The 24,973-nt window shown below is 41.1% G+C and overlaps 1 protein-coding gene across 4 annotated transcripts in view; it reads left to right on the top strand.

Moving 5' to 3' along the window:
- The first annotated feature begins 261 nt into the window (after positions 1-261).
- DYNC1I1 (dynein cytoplasmic 1 intermediate chain 1) overlaps positions 262-24,973 on the top strand; it is a 184,710-nt gene continuing 159,998 nt past the window's right edge. Inside the window, exons 1-4 of one of the 4 annotated variants that reach the window (XM_039388634.1) lie at positions 262-647; positions 17,768-17,882; positions 19,668-19,782; positions 21,937-22,078. In XM_039388634.1, the coding sequence (XP_039244568.1) occupies positions 17,775-17,882; positions 19,668-19,782; positions 21,937-22,078 (365 nt within the window). In that variant the 5' untranslated portion in view covers positions 262-647; positions 17,768-17,774. Of the gene's footprint in view, positions 648-17,764; positions 17,883-19,667; positions 19,783-21,936; positions 22,079-24,973 lie in introns of all 4 variants that reach the window. The other 3 variants (XM_027749172.2, XM_027749174.2, XM_027749173.2) reach the window with 3 other exon arrangements.

Raw genomic sequence — 24,973 nt, 5'->3', positions numbered from 1 at the left:
CAGCTGCTGCTGCTGCCATGAGAATGACGGCAGGGATGCTGTGGAGGTAGCGGTGGATGCTGCCTTGGCTGTCGTGGGGCTGACGGTGAAGCCGGTGTTGGACTGACAGGCGGGGTGCCGTGCAGCTGCCTGCTCGGGGGCTACAGAGGGAGAGCCTGCGCCACTGTGAGGGTGACAGCGAGGGGACCGAGCCGAGTGAGCCCACCTCAGGCCGGAGCTGCTGGGGGCGGGCGCGGGGACCTCCTCCCCGAGGCCCCTCCGCCGCCACCTGCCCCGGCCCCTCCGCAGCCCCGCCCCGGTCCCGCCGGAGGCGGCGGGGGTGTCGCTGCCGGGGGCGCGCGGGTGGAGGAGGAGGAGGAGGAGGCGGGAGGAGGAAGGCGGCAGCAGCAGCTCTCGGGAGGAGCCTGTCCAGCGTGAGACAGCACATTCAGCCGGCGGCGGCGGTCCTGCCGCAGCGGCGGGCGGCGCGGCTTAGCACGGCTCGGCTCGGCACGGCTCTAGCTTAGCACGGCTCGGCTCAGCACGGCGCAGCTGCCGGTCTCGGCCATTCAGTCAGCGAGGCATCACTCCCCTCTCCCGGCGGCGAGGGCTCAGTGAGGGCTGCGCAGCGCCGGGAGCCCTTCCACATCTCCCGGGCGCCGGCGGAGGTGAGGCACCGGCGGGGGCGGCGGGGCCGGGACGCGGCGGAGGAGCGAACGGGGGCTGCCTTTGGGGCCCGGCGGTGGCCGCGGAGGAGCCGGGCAGGGGTCGCTCCTCGGGATGCGCCGCGGCCGCAGAGCCCGGCGGGCGGCCCGGCGGGGCGAGCGGCATCCCCGGCTGCCCAGAGGGACCGGCCGGTCCTCGCCACGGGTGGGCTCTGGCTCTGCCACCCCGGCGGCTCCTCTGCGGGAAGGGCTGCGGGGAGCGAGCCCCGCCGGCCTCGGCGGCACCTGCTCCGGTCCCTGGGGCGCCTCCCGGCCCCGGCCGCGAGTGGCCGCCGCAGGTTCCCGGCTGGTGGCTCAGCGCTGAACAGCTTAAAGCAAAAGGGGGTGGCAAAAGTTTTCCATCTATAATTTTTTTGCACAGCATAAGCAGTACCGGGTTTATTCAAGTCCACGACGACAGCGGACAGTAAATAGATCTTTTTTGCTTCCTAAGGTAATTTCCTAAAAGGGTGAGAGAAGGAGGGAGTCAGTCAGAGGCCTTTTTTCACCGGTAGTCCATTGAAATAGATTTTCAAAAGGATATTATTACAGTTACATCATGCCGGGAATCCCTCAGGGTCAGCAGAGAGCATAAGACCCCAGATATTTCCTAGACAAAGCCCTTGAATTACAGACTGGAACAAAATTTGTTTTTCTGTCTCTCTTGCCATTGAAAGTACAAATTTCAACTCTAAATGCATATAAAATAGGGACTCTCAGCAGATAAAGCAATCTAACTTGCTGGTAAAGGGGTGATGAGATGGAAAGACCTGATACGAAGTTGGCATGTTACTTTGGCACCTGGTAATTTATCCTGGCACACAGGGTTTTGTCAGTGCTTCGATTCTACATGAGGATGTTAAGTTACATCCGAAATGATTCTAAATATCATGAAGCACAGGACTGCAAAACCTGTTTCAGAATGGAAATCCAAATCCCAGGACCATCTATCTCCTGATAGGTGGTGTTATCAGAGCCATTGAGGAATTTAATTTCTGTCACTATCAGTGTACTTTGTTGAAGTGCCTCATTTCTTCTTGCTAAGTTAATAGGCAAAAGTTACATGTTTTCTATCCTGATGCTTTAAAGCTTTTTTTAATATACTTTCTTTCCATATGAGAGGACATCCCTAGGAACATTCTCCACACTTAAGAAAGGCAGATAAAATTCCTTCTGTAGTTTCTCTGTAGCATTTCTTTCCAAGAGTGGGTTTCTTCAACTCAAACCTTGCAGCTGCATCCAGATCTTCTCCCCATGGGAGTGCTCACTCTGGTAACCATCCTCTGCTTTATTTTCTTTTCCCAAAATCATCTGTTTATAGACCACAAAAATAAAAAATGTGTTGGCCCTTCTCTACCTTCTTTGTGAACAGTGTTTTGAGGATTGGGACTTGACATCGTCTTCCTTTGAATGTGTAAGACTTCCGAGGGCCAGGTATGTGGAGATCCAAGTGGCTGTTTAGAGTTGTATTAGCTAGATTTCTCCTAGCTCTAAGCATTTCTGCTTCAAATTAGTCTACCCAAAAAATGCACTAATGGCAGTGCTGCCTTATCTTATTCCTTTAAGACAGGAATCTTTAAAGGAGCAGCAATAAACCACACCCTACATACACATGCAGTGGTTACTGGGAATTTGGAAATCTGGCTACTCAAAAAATACTCAGGGAAAAATTCTTTGGTACCCTGAAGATCTTAAATTAAGAAACTGACCTTCCAGCTCTTTCTATAGGAGGAAGGGCAGTGAGCTGCCCTCCTTTGTGATGTCCTTCAGTTGCTATTTTTTTCATTATTGAAATGCATTTGTTTTCCATTGTATTTTTCCAGCTTCAGGTTTCTGGTTCCTGTTATGCCTCTCATAGATAAAAGCCTTGCTTTAGCAGCTGTCTTCAGTGTAGGTACTCTAAATGATGCAGCAAGAACTTACCTGCTTTATTTTCAAATAAATTAACAGATCAAGTCTCTTGGTCTTCTTTTCTTTTGTAAGACAGGTTTCAAGAGTCATTCCTTGCTGCCATTTGTTTTCCAATCTGCAAGAAGACAGAGAGGGAATACTAGGTAGAGCTGGATGGAGCGGGTTGCATTAGAGGTCCCACCATTGCAGGATATTGGACAATGGTGTGAAATGGGCTGGAAGGGAAAAGCATGAGGGATCAAAATAGAAAAAATATAAGGCATTGTTGTTTTCCAAAGCTTCACCAACTCCTGCTAATGATTCAGATAATCACGTGGTATCTTTCAGCTCCTCAAACTTAACTTCTGCTCATAGAGGTTTAAAATATGCTCATGATTCCTCTCTAAGACTACTCAGGCTTGTTAACCAGAACTATGCCTTGAGTACCTTGTTAAGGTTCTTAGGCTTGGTTTGACCAACAACAGAAGTAGTAATTAGTAATCTTTCAGAGTCACTGATGCCTAGTGCCAAAATGAGTTGCTACTTGGAGGTGGTGGTGGAATGTTAACAGAATGATCCTCCCTGTCCTACCCGTGAGATTTTATTTTCGTGGAAGTTGGTAGGAGGTAACATTGAAACCCTCTCTGAGGTGCATGTGGAAATTCATATCTGCAGAGATATGGTCTCAGGCTTCCTGCAGCCACAGCCAGACATCCTGATCTCTCAGTGCAATACCCATCTGATACTTTCAGACTTTAAAAGCTTTAAATGAAATAGTGTCTGTAGATGTAATCTGCATGTTAAAGGGACATTTTCTGGATGAAATACCAATGGAGTATGCTGGCAAAGTGCCCTTAGTACAGATGTAACTTGTGTTAGTAAAACTGTGCTTTTACCAGTGCAGCTTATTTTCATCATCTGAGCAACACAAGTCATACAGGTGAGCACACATTTATGTGTCCATGAGGGGCCTTGCTTTCCGGATGAGGGATTGAATGGTCTCCCCCTCAGCTGGCATATGTAAGCAGGCAGAAATGAAAATGCAGGAATGGTATTGCTTAACAAACAGAAAATCTGAAAAATGTGAAGTGTCTGAAAAGCTGCAGTGGCAGCCTGAGACCCTGGCTCAGTCTAAATCTCAGAGAGATGCAATATGTCCCTTTAGCTACTTGGTAATTATCTATCTAAAACAGTGCTATGCCTTTTTAGTTAGAGATGACATTGGAAGCTGTTGTTCACTTGGCCATCTGCAAGCTTTCAAAATAAGGCAGTATACATGAGCTTGCTCCACCAGTACTGTTCATTTTACGTGGCATTATCTTGCCAACTTTTTGGGGAAATGGCTACTTCCAGGCAGATGGCAGGAGCTGCAGGAAGCTGTGAAGCAGACTGATGTGTGAGCCAGCAGATCTTATAGATACAAGACACCTCTGATCATCTGTGACAGGTGATGTACCAACTCCTCCTGAGCTTAAAATAAAAGCCCCTCTTTCTTTTTTACTGTGCTTCATCAGCACTTTTTGTCTTCCCTTTTTGAGGCAAAAGCATTCTGGAAGTTCAGTGCTGCATGGAGAAAGCATGGAGCAGGAATGACAGTTCTTGAAGCTTTTTATGGGCAGCACACCATAACTCCATGATGAAGTTTTAGGGGCAGAGGGCTCACCCTGTCACTGCTGACAGTAATAGGAGTTTTTCTGTGACTTCTCTGGTGGTGACTGTAGCCTCTAGAGTGATGGCAGAAGTCAGCTAGGTACACTGAGAGCCACAATGCATCTCCAAACTCTATTAAAGGCAATGAGAGCCTATGCATTGATTTAACAGACTTTGGTTGAGGTCCTGTACAACTTCTGCATTGACCTGTGTGCAGATATCTGTGTTACCTGATGAATAATCACTGCTTAGATGACTCTTGTGATTCTTGGCTGTTAATCTTACAGTAAAAGTACATTATCCTATTTTACATTTAGCACTGCTCCCATGCATTTAGATCAGCTTGCCTGATCCAGAGAGACAGGTTACATCAACCTGAGGAGCAAACCTCCTAGGAGCCCTTCTGGAGCAGTGCAGTTCTACCTTGTGTGCTTCTCAAGTGCTGGCTGACTGTCCCTGCTTGGCCCTAGAATAATTAATGAATAATTCGACAGAGGGAGAAGGCTCATGTACTACCACTCAGCAGAAAACAATTACAGAGGGAATCTTTTAAGGACATAACTTTTTCTTTTCAGTGATATCTTTTCTTCACTTTTTTTTCTCTCTTTCTGTTGTTCCTTTTCTCTTTTCCTCAATACTTGTCTTACCACCACATTCCCTCCTCGCTGGTATTCCCTTCCCCTTTGTCTTCTCTCCCTGGCATAGAACTGATTTTAGTTCCTTGCTCTTTTCTCCCTCCGTCTGTGGTGTGGTACAAATAATTCTAAATCCTGCTCCTCAGTTACTAATCTTTCACTTCAGCCCAGCAGAAAGATGCATTGTGTTTTGTGTTCAAACAATGGGGAGTTATAGTACGGCAAAGACACAAAACTGCCTAGTATGATTAAATATGAATAAGTTTAGTGGAGGTTGTATTTTTTGTCTGTTTATATCACTATATCCAAGCCTCGCTTGATTATAATATTTTCAGGTTGAATTTGACAGAAAAATCTGTGCTATGTTAGTATTGAAACTATGCTATGTTAGTGTTGAAAGTTAATCACTGTAGGTCTTAGACCACATGCAGAGAAAATATGGATTTCTCTTGCTTTAAACTGTTCACTCCTTCTGTTCTATATCCATTAACACAGATCTTAGCTTTTAAAGGGCATAGACAGCGGTATTAAATCCCTGCTATTCAAGGCATGCCCTTGTTTCGTGTTTTGCACATTAGGCCACCACTGTTAGGATCAGAGTGGTTACCAGGTCACTTGGTAATTGGGGCAAAGACATTTCAAATGATTGCTATTGTATATTTTCAGAAATTAAAATATTTAACAAAACAGGGTCACATTTAAAAAAACAAACCAAACCCAGACTGCATCTAATATAGTTCCTTATATTTGAACCTGTCTGTCCTAGTTTAAGGACTGTTCCACTGACACTCAGCATTTAAAAGAATTTCTTCTCAGATTCTCACAGCACAAAGTTGTGGGACTATCTAAACTCATGTGACTTGTTTCATAATACATGTTTATCTTCTCTTTAAATAATATAAAAGATTCACAGTTTTCATTAATCACACTATTCAAAGTCGTATGACATTGGTTTTTTTTCATCATTTTGTTTTGAGTTACATTTTGAGCAATTGCTGAACCAGAAGGTTGTTTGTATCATAGTCCTGCAGTATTTCAGATCTGTTTGCCTCTAAATGAATTCTTATTTTCTTTGTCCTTTTTCGCTCTGACTGCTCATAGAGCTTTGTTGCACACTCATAGCACTTTGTTACAGACTATCAACTTCTGCCGGTCTTCATTGCCTAGAAACACAAATTACTCCTGCAAAAGCCGAGAAAAGATAGTTCAGATTATATCTACCTATGACTGTAAACTGTGTGGTGCATTAAACAATGAATGGCTTAAAAATCTATAACCTTTTGGAATGAAACAAGAAATCTGACCTAAATCGTACCCCCTAGTGTGCACTTAGCTATTCATGTACGTAATCTGCTGCACTTGGCAAAGCCTGTGAATGTTGTATTCTTGCCTTTCACTATCTCCATAGTAGTAATAATAATACAACAAAAATTGTGCTGATGGAATAGGAGGGTATTGTACTGGAGACAAAATAAAAAAAAAAACAGTGATGCCATTCTCTCTTTGTGCTGAAAGAGCCCGTGGGAAAACTGTCCCATTATTTCCCACAATATTTTCTTTTTCACAGCAAGTTGAATAGCAAGAAAATGCAAGAAAGTCCAGTTTCTCAGCCTTTAAGGACCTCTGCAAATATATTAAAACACTCTGTGAAAATTCAATACTATTTTATCTGATAATTATAAATTAAAGAGCTTTAGAATTTTCCCCCGTATGTTTAAAGCATAGAAATGTAAAGACGTCAGTAAATTATATTCTCTGGAATGGGCTAAAATGGAAAAAAATCCACATTGCAGCCTTACTACTGATATTCTCCCCACCTTTTACATCAGCCCTTCCTTTATGTGCATAACACTTATCAGGTTTTATTGTTTACTTATCAATGACTTGGGAGAGGGAAGTAAAAAACTCTAGACTACCACACTGGCAAACAAACATATGAGTCTTTTCAAACAAAATTATAATAGAATGCAATATTAATGTTAGTCAATACTAGTATTGATTTTTAAGTCTTTAAATGAAGATCATGCCTCCTCAGCATTGATTCAGTAAAGTTTTTCCTAAAAAAGTTTCTGATCTCACTAAACTAAGTGATTAATTAGTGGTAAGCATAATTAAAGTCAGTGGCCTCCCATTTTTTGTGTTATTTATCTGAAGGTATTGTGTATATATATATATATATATATATAAATCAATAAGACTGCTGTGCTTTCTCATATCACATAAGATCTGATTTTGCTAAAGAGCCAACTATCATGTACCTGTGTTCTCCCCATTTCTCTCTTGTGATATTACAATGATTTGTAGACTTTTTTAAACTATGTTCTACTCTTAGTCCTCAAGACTAAGTTACAACTTATTGGTTGGAACCAGTAAGCCCATACATTTTACAGTTTGATATGGCTGGAAACCAGACATGGACGACTTCTGATTGCCTTGTGGACCTTCAGTGGTCCAATATTAGAGAGCCACTAGTAACAATTGATTTATTATAAAAAAATAAATGTTCCTCATTTGAAGAGAGCTGGTGGCCTCTAACTAGTGTCCTGGTCTCAAATTCTGGAACCAAGGTCCTGGCATAGTGAGTCATGCGCTGAGGGTTACTTCTGGAGGAGTCCTGCAATGTGCTCCAGAGATGTGATTGCCCCATCATTTAGGCTGGGCACTTGTTTGCTTCTGCTCTCAGTCAGCCCATTTGTCAAGTTTCTTTTCAGTGGAAGCCAGGGCACTTGAGAGTTATGTGGCTGTGTTGGAGAGAAGAGCTCACGTGCAACCAGCCTTGCCTTGGTAGGAGGCTGTGCTTAAGGTGCAGAGTGTGCCTGGGACGCATACCTGAATTCCCGAGGCTGGAAGTTCTTATGTTGCCTGGGAAGCTCAGCTACATCTAAACTGACAAAATGGTATAGAAATAGAAACCCAGTTTGCATTCCCCAAAAATCAGCTTGGCTGTCACCAAGCTCTTGAAGTACAGGCAGTGTCTGAAAACTCCCTTTTCCACCTCAGAGTTCTGCTTCTGATGTGTTCTTACTCTTGAACCCCCAGACTCAACAGCCTGGATGTCTGTTGTCTGTCTCTCCTAGGCTGCTCCATCTAGTTTGCATTCCTTGAGCCCATCTGTCAGACTGTGTGCTCCATGCTGAGCTGCATCTGACAACATCTGCTTCTGCTTTTACTGTACCCTGATTTTAATGGGACCCACCTAAGGTAAAGGAGTCTCAGATAATTTTTGCCTTTGCTTAAAGAGATATTTGCCTTCATCTATGCTCTAACCAACAAGCTATGTGTCCTCTACAGTAGGCACCTTCCCAGTCTTTCCCACTGAAGCAGCTCCACATAAGTCCAAAGTGTTATAGTTTCTTTGGGTGTGACAGAGCGTGTGGAAGAAAGAGAAAGGACTCTTCAGCACCTTGCTTCGAACACTCAGAAAGAAAGGAGTCTTCGACTCCAGATACGAAATACAGCATTGTAAGCTAAACAGTCCCTGTGTATAATATAAACTAACCCTGAAACAAAGGCTAGAACCCAGGGGCCTCTGCTAGGGACTAATGTTTGCTCTCTTGCACCTGCTTCTTCTGGTCCAATGAATCTTTGCAGAAAAGAAATTAATAGAAAATAGCTTCAATTGTTAAGAATGCAATCTCCATTCCTCCAGTCTTTCTCACCCACTGGCCAACAGTCACCCTAGGGATGTGGGGTTTAGTCTTCTCAAGACAAAAAACCTCCAACCACTCCAAACCCCCCCCAAAAAACCCACAAACAAAAAAAGACCCCCCCAAAACATGCTTCTTCTTTTTGTGTGGAATACTTTAACCACAAAAAAGATAAATGGAAGACATAGACTACTTGGTTCTCAGTTCTTTTTCGTATTCAAATTCTTTGCAGAAGTCCTTTAAATTATGCTGTTATACATCTACATTTATCATCTTGCTTTTTCATCTGGAAATCTCTTTTTTCTCTTCTGTGGATCAACAGGAATGATTGGCTAAGGCAGGCTCTGAGCATTCATCTTGCTTTGTTAGTACAGCCACATAAGCCCTGGGAAGTACAAAAGGAATGATAGTGTTGTTTATTCTACTTTTTGAGAACTCTGCATATTTCTTGCACCCAGGGCTCTTTGCTGCTTTCTAAATCTTTAGGTGTGTCGACTTCAGAGATGAAATAAATTTGTAAGATTTTTAACCTAGTTACATCCTTACAAACATCAGCGGCAAAGCAAAGCATATTTTGTTATAAGAAAGAAACGATATCTGTGTAAGTCTTCCAGCAAAACCTGTGTGTTGGCAGCATAGCTTGTTCTTTGATGTCTCTCTAGCAGTTGTCATAACTGGGTTAAGAAACAGACACTAGAGAATGCATTTTTCATGTTTGGGTAAATGGCTTTAAGTATCAGTTTGGTAGCCATGCACCACTAGGGTTATCTCAGGGGGAAGGTGGAAAAGTCAGAGGGGTCAGTTTTACCCCTCCATAAGGAGTGGAAGTACATGTTTTAATGTCTCAAATGTTTGCAGGATGGAGAAAAGGAGTCTTTGTTCCACTTCAGGAGAGACTAGCAGGCATCTTGAAGCAAAATTCTATGTTAGATTTTAGTAAATCATTAAATATACTCTTGGGAGGCACTTTGGTACTGTTAGGATGAACCAGATATTTTACATAGGTTTTGAAAAAGTGGTCATATCCATGATAGCAGAAGATAACACTAAAATCTGAGCATTATATAAGAAGTAGATACAAAAGAGATTGAAATAAAAAATGTGAAAAAAAGGCTTTTTTTTTCTAGATAAGTGACCTGCAGCTTGAGAATTAGATTGTCATGTCTCTCACATTATCCATCTCTAAAGTCTTATCAATTTACAGCTTGAATTTGGTTTTCTTTTAATGTCAGAAAACATTTTTAAACTATCTTGCTAGGTCACAGAATAGCCAGAGTTGGAAGGGACCTTAAGAGATCGTATATTTCCAACCCCTCTGCCATGGACAGGCACCTTTCACACTTTCAGTTTTCAGCTCAGAGCTCCATCCAGCCTGGTCTTAAACACTTCCAGGGATTGGGCATCCAGAAGTTCTCTGCACAACCTGTTCCAGTGCCTCACCATTCTCACAGTAAAGATTTTTTTCCTAATATCTAGGAAACTCTTTCAGCTGGAATCCATTCCTCCTTTTCCTATCACTACATACTCTTGTAAAAAGTCACAGAATCACGGAATCAATTAGGTTGGAAAAGACTTCTGAGATAATTGAGTCCAACCTATGACCTAACACCACCTTGTGAACTAGACAATGGCACTGAGTGCCATGTCCAGTCTTTTCTTAAACACCTCCAGGGACAGTGAATCCACCATCTCCCTGAGCAGCCCATTCCAATGCCCAATCACCCTTTCTGTGAAGAATTTCTTCCTTATGTCCAACGTAAATCTCCCCTGGTGCAGTTTAAGACTGTGTCCTGTTGTCCTATTGCTGGTTGCCTGGGAGAAGAGACCGATCCGCACCTGACTACAGGCTCTTCCTCTTTCTTGTGGGGTCCCTTCAGGGACTGGAAGGCTGCTATTAGATCACCCTGAAGCTTTTTCTTTTCCAGGCTGAACAACCCCAGTTCTCTCAACCTTTCCTGAGAGGAGAGGTGCTTCATCTCTCTAATCTATTTGATGGCCCTTCTCTGGATCTGCTCCAACACATCCATGTCCTCCCTCTGCTGGGGGTCCCAGAGCTGGATGCAGTACTTGAGGTGGGGTCTCACCAGAGTGGAGAAGAGGGGCAGAATCACCTCCCTTGGTCTGATGGCTACGCTGCTTTTGATGCAGCCCAGGATATAACTGGCTTTCTGGGCTGCAGGTGCACATTGCCAGGTCATGCCCAGCCTCTCACCCACCAGCACCCTCAAGTCCTTCTCGGCAGGGCTGCTCTCGATCTATTCATCCTGCAGTTCCTCTCTGAAGCAGGCTGGGAAAATCACAGAAGATAACATAGTGCAGTGAGAAAGACCAGTTAATGTGTGGGGAATGTAGAGTCACAAAGATTTGGAATTTTGTTAAGTCCAGTCCCAACCATATACAGAGCCACGTGTGGAGCCCTGCATCTTACTGCAGCTGAACAGTATAAGCCGAACAGAAACAGAAACTGATAGAGAGAGAAAGGACCAAGAATACTCAGAAGTCTTCTATTCTACAAGATCTAAATGTTGTCAGGCATGCAATTGGCTGTTTTGTTAAAAACATCCACTCTTTGTAACGGACACAATTCCTGAGTCAGATCCCTGGGAAGTACAGATCAGTATTGGCTGCATCATTGAAGATCATATCCCAGCAGCACATCTGAGATAACTGTGCAGTTATAACTGTGCTCATTAACGCTTATGGAGGAAAAATCCAAGACACTTGAAAAGACCTATTTAACCAGTTTTCTTTGAGGTGATACATGCAATCAGTTTTATGGAACACATTATAAAGGGAGCATATTTGGAGGAAGATGTGCAGCAGTTTTGCTAGGATAACCTGTTAATGTCTAGTCCTTACATTCATTCTACTCCTAGTTGGAATGTTGTGTGTTTCTTACTTTTCTCCAGTGAGTCGTTGCCAGCAGCTTGTTCACTTCAAACTTGATGGCTCTTCCATGGCACTATGCTTGTTGGAATTGAAAAGATCATGGTAAATTTAAGAGATTAATGAGAGACTGGGATGATGAGAAGGTGTTGCTTTATTGACACTACTCCTGGTGCTGGAAGAATGGGCAGTAGTAGAGCTTTGCTCATATGCTGCTTTGTGAGAACCCTATAATGCTGCTGAAACTGAATTAATTTTGTAGTAGGGCCATTATTGAAGAACAAGAGTGAAAAGATTAAATGGTAATAAATTGTAAGGGATGTATAATGGAGCAGTTGTGGGTACATATCTTACACCCTGTCAGCATTAAAATAAATAGGCTAGAGATGTGCTGACCTGTTGCATAGCAACCAGGAGGAAGCACAGAACCAAATCTCTGAATGCTTGTGATTTGTAAACCTTTATAGAACAGAGTACAAGACCTTTACCCATCTGCTAGAAATGTTCAGAAGCTGAAGGATAAAAATGGTCCATTCCCTGAAATCTAACACTTGACAACCATTTTTATTTATAGATAAATACACAGATGCAGTGTAAAAAGCTTGACTGTTTTGCCTCAAGGTTATGTAGAAAAAAATATTTAGTCTCTCCAATTTTAGTTAGTGTTTTTCTGAACTCATCACACAGGAGATTCCTCTAAATGCTGCAAATGCTATGTTTTTGCAGCTGCAAATATTTGCCCATTGTTGTGATCTTGTAAACATTTATATGCCCATTTAGCAAAATTATTTATGTTATTCGACTGAAGTCAAGTACAAATTCTGATGCATGATGAAAAGAAGCACTCATGTTTATTTAAAAATCGATGTTGAGAAGATGATTCTGGCTCCTCTTGCCCATTTGAAGTGTGTTTCAAACATTATTTTCAAATGAATACGATGGATTAGAATGCATTTATACTAGGGTAGCAACTCCCTGTGGTTTCTTGCAGACCAAAGTTGTTTGTCTGCTTTGTACAATTTCATACTTTGCACGCACACTTTACAGTTCTAAAAGTCATAGGTAGATCTCATGGGAATTTTTTTCTGTTGCAAAAAGGTATGATTTTCCTAACATTAGGGAAGATGCTGATTTGCACCAAGTAGAGATAAATATGGTATATTATAGAAATGAATTGGTTTTTTTCCAGTAGAACACTTCATATGTAGTAGTTTCAATAGTAATAGTAGTCCCACTCTATAAACCCATTCTTTATAACCAAAAATCACTGTGTAATGTATTTTATTGTGCAACATCCTTTGCATTTCACACTAAAGACATTTTGCAGTTCTGGACTCAAGAGTAACTGGCTCTTTATGAAGGCGTATGAATAATACATCTACAAATACTAGATGCTGCCTATTTATTTCAGAGAAGTATATTAATGATTCAATTATAATTAGTTATATAGGATGACTAATGCCATATGTAACAGAATTTAATGAACCCCTTTGGTACTTGCAGTGGAGATTATAACGAAAAGGACAACACAGGAAGTCACAAAACAGAAGAGACTTTGAGGCTCATGAAGTGGTGAAAACTTCTACTCTAGTGCAGCCTACTGAATGAACAGCATGTAAAAATCCCCCAAACACCAAAAAGCTGTAAAATCTGTAGGCTTTTTTTATCTCCTACCAGATTTGGAAACTTAGGTTTCTTTTTAGATGAGCTTGGTGACAGCATGCAGACAAGATACTGTTCTAGGAAATATAAAGAATGGGCTTGATGAGGAGGGAGATATTATATGTTCTTTTCTTTTTCTACTTAAAAAGTGTGCACTGTCATGATTTTCTTGTCTTCTTATTTTATTCATTATACATTGGGCATTCTGGCCTTATTTTTTCCTGTATTTAGTCCAACCTATGCACATATCTTGCCACTCTTTGTACCTGTAATTCTGGTTTTATTACTCTAGGAAGTATCTATTTATTGATGCTGAGATTCTAGTAAACCTCTTAATGCCTGTGACTGTTTCTGCTGTAAAGTGCTCATATAAATGCTTCGAAAAAGTATCCTCTCAAATATTGTGATACTGATCATTGATAAAGACCTTGTAGTTTATCATAAAACTGTAATAACTTGATTGGCTTGTACCTGTACTTGCATGGCTTTTAGCGTAGTTGAGGGTAAAACGCTGCTGTTTGCATCGTCAATGCTTATATTATTACTACTGTCACTAATGAAATGGTCATGAGATGTTACTACCTGTGTGATAAGCTTAGGGAGTAGTTTGGCATATGTTCTGTACAGCAGAGAAGTCTGTGTAAACATCATTATTATTTTAAGATTAATGTAAATGGTCTTTCAAGTATCTTGTTTCATATACTGACAAGCTAAAAGGAACTGCTGGGAGAATATTAAGGACAGGATTCTTCTCACCCAGTCTGAGACATTTACAGTGGAGATTTCTAGAACTTAATGTAGATCTCCCAGGACCCTATATCATCATTAGAGAGGAAATGGTGACTTTGGGGCATGCTTAATCTTAACTCCTTTTAAACATCTGCTTTAGTACAATTGGAATCACATCCTAGGATACCCAGACTCTTCTGATTTTACCTATACTGATGGTAGCGATAGCTCTGCATGAATGTTTGGGCATCTAGATTTTGTGAGCTAAGCCCAGTAAACGGTGAAGTCCCAGAAAACAGTCCCCAGAAGCTGGCAGTGCTTTTGCACATTCCTGAGTAGCTGCCATCATGGTGGATCTGGTGCGTAAGTGTTGAGTGTGTAAGTGGAATTGGCTGTATCTCCAAGCCCAAGAGGGGACTCTCAGGCATATTTAATGCATATGGGAAAAACTGGCATCTTGAAATAGAACAGTCTGTTTCATAAAAGTCATACCATGAGGAGCTGGCTCCTTTCCTCAGTATCTCAAAGGAAGGAGAATTCTCTCAGCGTATTAGGAGTGCAGGTGTGTGCTCTCTGTGCAAGGTCCTGTCATATCACAAAAACCTATGTTAGCATGGTGGAAAGTTCTTCTGAAGTGGGAGGACTCTCCCCTTTTATAACCATGTCACTTGACAGTAAGCTGGGCCAAACAAATAAAAATTGATCTAAGATTATGCATCTCCCTTGAAGAGGGGAGCACTGTTGCCCCTCTATGAGAATTACTTCTACACTTAATGCAAGGGTGAGTCTGTTTGTTCCTATGTGTTCCTTCTCCCACAAAGGGGATTTAATGGCTTCACTACAAAATGTGCTCCTCTCTGTTTCTCTCTGACTGGTACCTTCTCTCTCCCAGGCTGAAGATTAGGTCGTGCATAAGCCTTGGGCTGTCATTCTGCACCACAGAGAACATTAAAAGTAAATCTTGTTTACTGTTTGACTTCATCTCTCTTGGTGTGGTGTGCCTTTTGGCACACAGAATGGCAATTATTAGAAATTTGCTCCCAGTAATGAATACAGTCTTAACTCAAGGTTAATGCCAAGCAGAGTGACAAGTACGCTTGCCTTTTTGCTTGCTACTGAATTGCTGGCATCTGAGAAAGATGGTTACATACTTGTGGTGTTCGGTTTGTGCTAAAATTGTAAACAACCAGTTTGAAGTTTGGTAAGCTGTCTGGAGGGCTAAGGCATGACTATAATATATGCAGGATGAAAGTATATAACTCAACTCTGACAACATTCTTTGAAGGAAATTTAATACATTGTCTTCGGTGTATGCAAGATCTGTTTTATTAAAAATAGAGCAAAGGTATAATAGGATTTGATCACCCTGACTGGAACATTGTAAAGAAAGGGCCAGGCACTAAACCATTGATGCTTAAATCAGGGGAAAAGCTAGTTAGCTTCCCTGACATTAGGGGAATGAATTTTTAGAATGCTGTTCATTGATATCTGACAAACAACTTGAAAGGGATGCCAAACCCTCAGGGTTTCTGTCAGGAGCCTTAAAACACATTTGCATATTTTTTTGCATAGAAACAGGAGCTCTCTCTCTGTTGCCAAACTGCAGAACTAAAAGGATGCAAAAACTCTATCTAGTCCAAAGGGCTCTGAGGAGGAGCTTAACCAGAATTCAAATGTGTGCAATAGATTAGGAAAATTACTTCAAATGGGATTTCAACCATATCTAAGGGAGACACAGAAATCCTGAACAGTTGGTAGGCAAAATGCTACCTGCACTGCCATTAAAAAGCTTGTTTTCTTCTCTAGGCATTTCTCATGTAAAAAATAGCTCACTGACGTCAACTGATCACAAAGATTATTGTTGCTTAAGGTGCTACTGCTTAATTCTCTTGATATCAAATGCAGTTTTTTTCTGAGAGTTTTGATTTTCTCAACTTGAAATCAATACTATTGTGAATAGGACAAGAGTGATGGAGCAATAAAGAAATTATTGTCCTCCACATGCAGCCAGTACACCCAGTGGTCCTGTTTGTTGGCATCTGAATGTCTTTCCTAGCTATACCATTTGCTGTCAGTTGTTGTGGATTGAACCAGGAGTCCCTGAGCCTTGAAAGGACTGCAGAGTGCCTTGCCAGCATGGGCAACTCTGCTGAAGTACAGAATCTGTGACAGTGTGAGCTGGAGTTTGAGTTAGACTGGTTTTAACTCCTGTTGGTGGGAGTTTGACTGGGAAATTTTAGCATCCATGGAATGGCTCACACACAGATACAGCTGTGCTCACCCCTCTGGTATCACTCATACTGCTCTTATGCCTGTCCTTTTCACTGAATTGTTTCCTTGTTTGATTCCAAATGTTATTCTGTTCTTTCATTAAAGGAAAATACTCGCAAAGACAAGAAAACATTTGGAGTCAAAATTGCACTTAATATACAGGCGATATTGTGTTGGCAATATCTTCTATATCATGGACTAACTATACTTCTATTATTTTGAGGAGGAAGCTGATGGCTGCAGAGAAATTCATTATGGGTGAAAGCATCATGAAATTTTTAGCATACAGTTTTACTCTCTGGTCATCCACCCACCCAGGCATATGTGAGTGGAGTTCTCATTGTATTAACAGAGAGTTGCCTTTTAAATTTCCCATGGATCAAGTGAACAATAGACTTCCATTGCGTATACATGGCAGTGCCATTGATCTGATTGATTTTGAGTTGCAGTGGTGGATGTGGTCAGTGATGTGTGAACAGGAAAGGCGCAGTTAACTCTTTTCATGAAAGTCTATATTAGCCAAACCTGTCTTTGAAATAAAGTTCTAATAAGAAAGGCCATATTGATACAGTTAGATTACAGTGATTATGATGTTAGAAAATGAGAACGTTATCTGTGACTTAAGTTATGGATTTGCTCAACACTGGTGGGGTTTTAAAACTTTGGAAAAAGATTGGTATCATATCTTCTTTAAAGATCTGGCTTTTTATCTGCATAATGTAACTTTTTATCTCCTTACCCTTCATTTTCAAGGCTCATGTACAGCAGCATAGGCTGACAGAGACTAACAACGCAGAGTATGTGTGGCTTCACATCGACATCCTACAGAGAAATGGTTTTAAATGGCGGAGGAGGCCTTTCAGTAGCTCAGAAGAAATGTTTTTGCCAAGTTCGTGTGGTTGCAGTCAAATCAGGAGTATTAGGCATGTCTCCTGCCTCTTGGAAAGATGAACATCAGACTGTTGGCAGAACGATGAGACACTTGGGTCTGCTGGGTTGCCTGGTTTTGTGCCTTGTCTGCAGGTTCTTGGGGGAGTGGTGCAGCTTTCCCTGGACAGGGCAGAGGAGATTCCTATGCAGGATAGGCCATAGCCTGGGGAGAGTGCTCGCTGGGGGGGTGAATGTGTGAAGGATACTGCAACTGAGCTAATGGTCTGTCTGGAACTGTACTGGTGGAATGGGGAATCCTGCATGGCAGCCATGCAAGGCACCTGCAGAAGCAAAAGCTATCACATTTCTACTTTTTTCAAGTAAAATTATTACTTGCCTAAGATGTACAGGGCTGTTTGGGGCAGATCTTGTTCTCGTACTTAAAACTGAAATCTATTTGTGGATCTGAGTTCTACAGTCTGGCAGAGCTTCTGAAGATGATCAGAATCAAAAGACTTTAGCTTCAGTGCATAGAAGCATTAAAACCTTATTTTGAACAGCAGTGGATTTGTTTCACAGAGGTAGTTTTCTCATAAGGGTAATTTGAAAATATATTCCACATTTGGTGATATTCTGGTCTAATTTCTTGAAATAAAAATCGTGAAGAAAATATTCCACTTTCTACAATGTCAGTATAGTCCAAGCATCAGAATTTATATAGAAATATATTTGTAGCAATTTTAGAAGCGCTATTTTTAATATAATTATCTTTTTTTCCCCCAGTAAATAGGGAAACCGCTTAATTCTGTTTTCACCTTGATTTCCAAACTTTTGTTTCCAGCAGAGTCAAAATGTCAGACAAAAGTGATTTAAAAGCAGAACTTGAGCGCAAAAAGCAACGTTTGGCTCAGATAAGAGAAGAAAAGAAACGGAAGGAGGAAGAACGGAAGAAGAAAGAGGTAAATTTGCAAAAACACCTTTAGATAGCTCATGCTTGAAGAAGGGGCTTGTTGGGGTTTTGACATCTAAGTATTGCATAGCCCAAGGTATCTGTCATGTGGAATGAGATCCTTAAACCCACATCAGACCAGCCTTAAAATCAAAATGCTTATTTTTAGTCGAGAATGTTGGGGAAAGGGAATTGCTTTTAAAACCATGGCACTGTCAGATGACAACAGTTTAGACAACATGATGTGTATGTGTGTGTAGAAAGAAAAATTGATTTGCCACAATGCTTTTTCCTGGGCTCTCCTTCAATGGAAAGGGAGTGGAGAGTAGGGAAAGACAGAAAGAGGCCTCACATTTTTTCAGGCCATTACAATCTAAATATGTATTTTTGTACTCTGAAGACTAGTTTGATTACTAGCTAAGGTAACAGATTTACAATTATTATTCTCCAGTAAAGTAAAACATAATTGCAATTGCATTTTCGTCTTCTGGCATGGTTGCATCTTTCAGTTCTGTTAAAGTTTGATTGGCATATTAGTTTATTTGTCCTTGACAACATGCATTAGGTTTTTCATTAAGGGATTTGTACTTCTTTTTGTTCAGTCACTTAGTGGAATAGAGGTGAGAATTGACAGGGAGTGGATATTAATTTTCATGCAAAGTCAGAGAAGCATTAAGTGATTATGCTTCCTTTCCTTCAAATGTCAACACTTACTACAGTTTAAAGCACCTGTTATCCTTTACTAATAACTGGTTTCCTTTTAAACTGACACTTTAATATTGTACATGAATTTCATGGAATTATCGTGGAAATGTGATGTGATCCAAGAAATCAGAGTTCCAGTTTTGGCTGTCTTTTTAATCTTTTTTCATATGAGCCACATTTGTGCAGTTACCAGCACACGCCCCAGTGAGGCTCCTGGAGTCACTGGGGGAGTTGTTGATAAGCAGAACTTTAAATGGTAGCGTTTTCAGTGTTCATTACTAAAGAATTAGAGGGAAGGAAGCCAAGGTAATGGCTCAAGGGAGCTATTAAGTCCTTTCCTTTGTCCCCTGACTCTGATTTTATGTCTCGTGGAGATCCTGTGGCAGTTGGAACTTTCCATTGTCCCCGATAGCCAGATCTAGCTTGTCTCGGGGCACCCAGCTCTACAGCTAATGCTGCAGTGTGTAATTGTGGAGCTGTAAATGGGCTGCACTGTGATGCCAGGTGGCATCCAGGAGCGATGGCTGACACTCACTGAGGTGCTTAGCCATGCACACTGGTGCAGGAGAGTTGCCTACAGCCTTGCATACTATGAGACAGTTCGTGTGAAGAGCTGAGCGCAGGAATATGCCTGAACTTTGTAAAAGCCATGTTCTTTCTGACCATGTCCAAACTGGAGAACATGGGATTCTTTTGAACTTCAAGGTTTTTTGTTGTGCTTGCACTGACATCAGCACCAGTGTGAGGCACTAGGCAAGTCCCCTTTGCCCCACACTCTGGTAGCAGCAGAAAGGGAAATCTTTTTGTGCAGTTCTGGCTAATACAGATGCTCCTCCTGGTTTTAGATGCCAGAGAGGGAGAAGGCTAATGTGCAGAAGATCCAAGGAGGTATAGATATCTAAGCAGAGAGGGAGGGGTCTTGTGGACCTTTAGTTTTGGCTGTTGGTGCCAAAGGCTGCCAAAGTCCTAGTTTAGAGACGTTAGTTCTTTCCTTTACTCCTGTTAGATGTTGAATATTTTCTGCTCATATAATTGCTAGAGCTGATTATATGTGAAATGAACTTTTCTGTTTTCTTCTGTTTTAATTCAGGCTGATCTACAGCAAAAGAAGGAGCCAGCTCAGGAAGATTCTGACCTAGACCGTAAAAGAAGAGAGACAGAAGCTTTGTTACAGAGCATTGGTATATCTCCAGAACCACCTCTAGGTATTTAAGAGAAGAACACTGTAAAGCATTCAGCTTTGCCACAATGAATGCATTCTTTCTCCTAAAGCATGCTTGGCTTTTTTGATTTTTGGCTGTATTAGTGAAGTGAACTCTTCTGTTTGAATGCCTGCCATACCATCTACATTTACAAGCTCATGGCATTATGAGTACTTGTCATTGCCTAAAACATCTGTTTCATTTCTTAAAGAAATTTTTGTGAACATAATGCAGGTTGGTTTTGCATACCAGCAGTGATTTCTTTTCTGATGGATTGTTTTATCTTCTCTCACATCTATCTGATGACCCAAAAATATTATGATAAATACTGTTCTTCATTAGTCCCAAGTTTTGTTTCAAAAATTCAGGTTAATCATTTATAAGGAAGGAGGAGCATAGTCATATTGGAATTTCACTGATTTTCTTTTAAAATCAAGCAAAAGTGGAGAAGGGAAATAAAAAACCCCCCCACAAATAGCAAAATGCTTATCAACAAAACACTATGGTAGTTTTTAGCTCTGGTTTCATGTGCTCGAGTTCTTTTTTGGTTTTGATGTTTAATTCTAGAACCCAAAGTCCTCAATTTAAAAATACATTTAGTATCAAGTAATGGTTAGGGTAATTTTATGTATAATAAAATATGTTTTCTTGAATTATGTCATAATATTATAAAATCAGATACATTTTTAATGTCTAGTGTTTAAAATACTCATTTTTATCTAAGACTGAGTATATATGTCCTTATCATTTTATGAACTAAACATCTATATTGATGTTGCAAATTATCAATTCTTATCTTAGTTAATTATTTTGTGTTTAATACTGACAACAGAACATGAGAATTCACATTCCTTTTAGTTAAAAATAGTATTTTGTTCTCTTTCATTCCCTGTATATGCACTCACAATTAATATACAAAGGAGGCTTTACTTCTGCCTTCACATATGATACCAGGTCTCACTGCAAATATGGAATACGTGAACAACCAGGCATACCTGTAACCTGCCAAAGGGCTGTAATGAAGATGAATTCCCTTTTCATGCTGCAGTCGTTCCTATGACAGTCTCTAGTGAGAATCTACATTAAATGTTTGACCACATGGAAAATCCAAATCTCTTGACAGGTCTGTCATTATACGTTATAAAGCATAACAAAGTAGTTTAAAGCTTTGCTCCATTAAATCTATAAAAGGAAACGCACATGATTTAAACCAAATGGGAAACTTTGTTTTTGCATTAAAACCCCTTTTTGTGTTTATTCAGTGTGGCTGCTTTGAGGAATACTTGCACTAAGTGTTGACTGAAGCCATCTCTGCATTTTTAATATTTTTGAGAAACCATTTTAAAAGAAATCAGGATATTTTTACTCTTTTATTTATTATTTCCTTGCTGAAGAGCTTTAACTTGGGCTGACCTTGAGCTATGAACTTCCTTTCCTGTTTCAGGAAACAAAACTGCCTTTGCATGAAATATGCTTCAAAAGCCCTGGCAAGCCAAAGAGAGAATCATTTCAAGAGCTTGGACAAATAGTGTCTAAACCAAGGGAAACTTTTCCTTGAGTGTTGAAATCATGTCCCACCCAAAACGGAAATTTTATATGACCTACCTTACCTAACACAATCACTAAGCAAACTAATATGTATTCTCACGTCTTTGGGAAATGATTTTAACTTAGCTGGATTTCCTTATTTAGCTTTTATTTTTTATGTCATTTCCACACTGCAGCCTTAGAGCATATGTAGTGATCACTGGCTTTTTATTTAAATTCAGAATTTGAAACGTATGCTTGTTCTGTTACCTACTTGACTTTACCAGAAGAGTTCACTTAGTTTTTTGACAAGACAAGCCCCTGATATTTCTTCATACCTTTAAAATCTTTTGCAAGTCAACTTCAAACCAGACCCAAGAAAACAAGTGGTGTTTTATTTCCACAGAAATCTTCTCCATTGATTAGCTGTAGATTTCCATTGGGCCTTCAGTCCTGTCTAAATACATGTCAGTTTTAACACTTCCAGGAGATTTAAAATTCACTTGACTCTCTTCCTTTTCTTTTTCTTTCCTTCCTTATTTGCTTTCACCATTTCAAACTCTCCTACTCATTCATCCACTATCATTTTGGTCCATTGGTTTTGATTTGTCTGACACTGCTCTTCATCAGTGCAGTCGCTGCATGTGTTAACATGGGATACCTGTTATTTTCATTATTTAGTCCCAACCCCTATGTCTCCCTCTTCGAAATCAGTGAGCACACCCAGTGACGCAGGCAGCCAGGACTCAGGGGATCTGGGACCCATAGGAAGGTAAGACACAGAGTCAATAGAATTGAATAAATGTGGGGTTTTTCACTTCGCTCTTATTTCTCCATTTTTTCCTTTTCTTCTGTAAATAAGAACATGCTGTATCAAATGTGAACTTATGTTTCTGCATTTTCCACTGTATGTTACCATCCAGGAAGACTGGTCTCAGATGTGAGGTAAACAGATGTATGCAGCAAGCAGATCTTAAGCTATGAGCCCCAAACCTCATAGTGGAAGCAAAAGCTCCACTTACACTTCTAAAATGGCCCACAGAAAGCTCTCATTCTGTGTGGAAACACACTAAAAACAGGGGGAAGTGCCTAGACGTAGAACCTGTTATTTAAATTCTCTTTGTTCAGATAACCAGTCCCCTTAGAAGTTCTCCCCCGTGTTACACCAGGTTGCTTCAGGTTCCTGAGGCTGCTCATCAGGATGTGGCAGGGAGTAGCTTGAACAGGAACAGGCTGAGACATCCCAGGACCCACTGGCAATTCTGCTTTGGAAACTCTGGATATTGGAGAGTTTCATGCAGAATGGGAGGGAAGTAACTCTCCTCTTGTTAGAAAGGGACAGTGGTGCGTGTGTGAGGGATGGTAACAAGCAATCTTCTTATCTTTGTCTGCACGGTTTAAATAGAAAATCCCAAAATAATTCCTACTCTGGAGCAGAAAAGAAAGGAGGATGCTGCTGGTAAAGGAGCATATGTTCAAGTAAGGAAAAAGTGCAGGCAGCTATACGGTATGTTTTGAGAAATGTGAAACATGGGTCCTAATAGCTCTTTTTGTATCAAACTAATTCAACATAGAGCTGCCAGCGCATCCAAATCTGTGAGCCAAGACTCTGCTAACGGTTTGAAAACACAGTGATTGCTTTCTGCAGTTAACGGTGCTCAGCTGACATTATAACTCCACAGACACAAAATGTAACGTGATAGAACTTCAGTTCATCCGATTTCATGCCACACCAGCCTTCTGCTTAGAAAAATCACACTTCTCTAAGCTGCAAGTATGTTGTGTCCCCTTCAGCCGGGTGCAGACGCCGTCCGTTGTGATGTGGAGGCTGCGTATCTGCTACTAAAATCGGCTCAGCCTTGCTCCCACGTCTATCCTCTGGAAGAAATGGAGGTTATTAAGTGGAAAAGCCCTAGCCTCTGAGATGTAGCAGTTCAAAACACAGAAAACAGTGTAATGCTGCCTTCATAAGTAAATGCAGTAGACTTCAGCAAATCAAAGTGCTTTCAGTAGAACAAAAATAGTTTTAAAGCAAAGTATAGCCTGCTGTTCGGGATGAAGTTATTTCCCACAGTCCTATGTGAAGCTATGACAAAGCTGGGTGGAGAATTCTGAATTCCTGGTTTTCCTCTGAATCTTAATAGTGTAACTTTTTTACCATTAGGATAATGAAATGCTCTTGGAAGAATTTATTTTGCTGTGACCTACGCTAGCACTTTGGCTACCTGTTCAGCAACAAGCAATGAGAGCACATGACCACGTGTCCTTTCAGAGGAGAATGGAGTTTGTCCTCTTCTTCAGAGCTTATGCTGTACTGCATTGTGGGGCTTTCATTTTGGATGTATTTTTTGGCGTGTTATGGCCGTACTAGGAATTCAGTGGGAATCTTAAGACCTTGCTTGTAGACCACCAGTTTTCTTGGTATCCTCTCAGGTATTGAAAGGGCTGTGCCACCTGTTAGGATGGCTGCTTGCAGATGTTTGCCTGGAGCAATTGGTTTCTGGCAACGGAAATATGATAATGTCTGGTCCAGGCCCTGGGGAATGACTGTAACTAGTGGATACTACTGGGTGGCAATTAGTCAAATTAAAGTCACTGGGTGCAAGTAGATGCACTCAGTGTTTGTGCATTTATGATAGAGCAGTCAAACTCGGAGAGGAAGGTATTGATGGACCTGTCATCACAGCAGGTAAACAAGAGGAAAGCATTTCAGCTTTCCTGAGAGATGCTTAGACTGTGCTTCTGACTTACTTTGACTACTGTATATATTAATGCCTGTTTATCTGTATAAACAAAGTTGTCCTTCATTTTAATGTGTCCTTCTATTTGGAACTCTATGATAGAGAGGGTGCTTCTGCTGGATTCCCTGTCATGCCATCATGCTTGTTAGATCTTTTGCTTTTCCTCTTTCTGCTGTGAATTTTCTGTGCTAGGCTGAGCTCAGGATTTAGAGGGGAAGAGATTAGTTTCAAAGCTGCTAATGCCCCAATCTCTGTGATCACAGCTTGTCTGTCATTGTTGCTGCTAACACTGCTGCAGAAATGACGAGCTCACACAGCCTGGCAGAAATCCTGCTTGCAATTTGATTACTCATTGCTGAAGTGTTCCCCAGAGGAAGATACGGATATTCAAAAAAAAAAGCTGTGAAGTCACAGATTTTGGCTCACTACATGAGAGCTCTGTTGAAAGCTTTGAAGAATGCAAGAGATCTTCATATGTTCCCATATGAGGGAGCAGGTTCTGTTGCAGAACTAAATTGTGTTCATACTTCCTTGAGTTGTTAGTACTTCTGGTAGTTGTGAGACTTAATCTGTTGGTCCCAATATCACCAAGTATACCTGAGGTATGCTTTGATCAGCAAGCACCTGTGATTCCTTATGTAACAGTGAATGTAGTTCTGCCAGAAACCCAGGTATCTGACGTCTGCTTTTCAGGAAGGACAATTGATAAACTGGAAAGTTTGAACAGTGTTATGTAGTTGTAGTCCTGGAGACAGAGACCTCACTCAGTCTTACTTTGCAAGATAAAAACTGACTGGTAACTTGCTCACCAAGTGTAATAGTTATATGGGGTGGAAACAAGCTCTGGAAGGCAAGGTGTAAGAGCAGCAATGTGTTTGACATTGAAACTGGACAAATGCAAAACCAGAAAAACTGTGAAATTCAAG

The sequence above is a fragment of the Pipra filicauda genome, unplaced genomic scaffold (assembly GCF_003945595.2).
Source record: "Pipra filicauda isolate LSUMZ 115617 unplaced genomic scaffold, ASM394559v2 scaffold66_size7647185_pilon, whole genome shotgun sequence".
Classification (NCBI taxonomy): Eukaryota; Metazoa; Chordata; class Aves; order Passeriformes; family Pipridae; genus Pipra; species Pipra filicauda.
This window is presented reverse-complemented; position numbering and strand designations above follow the sequence as displayed.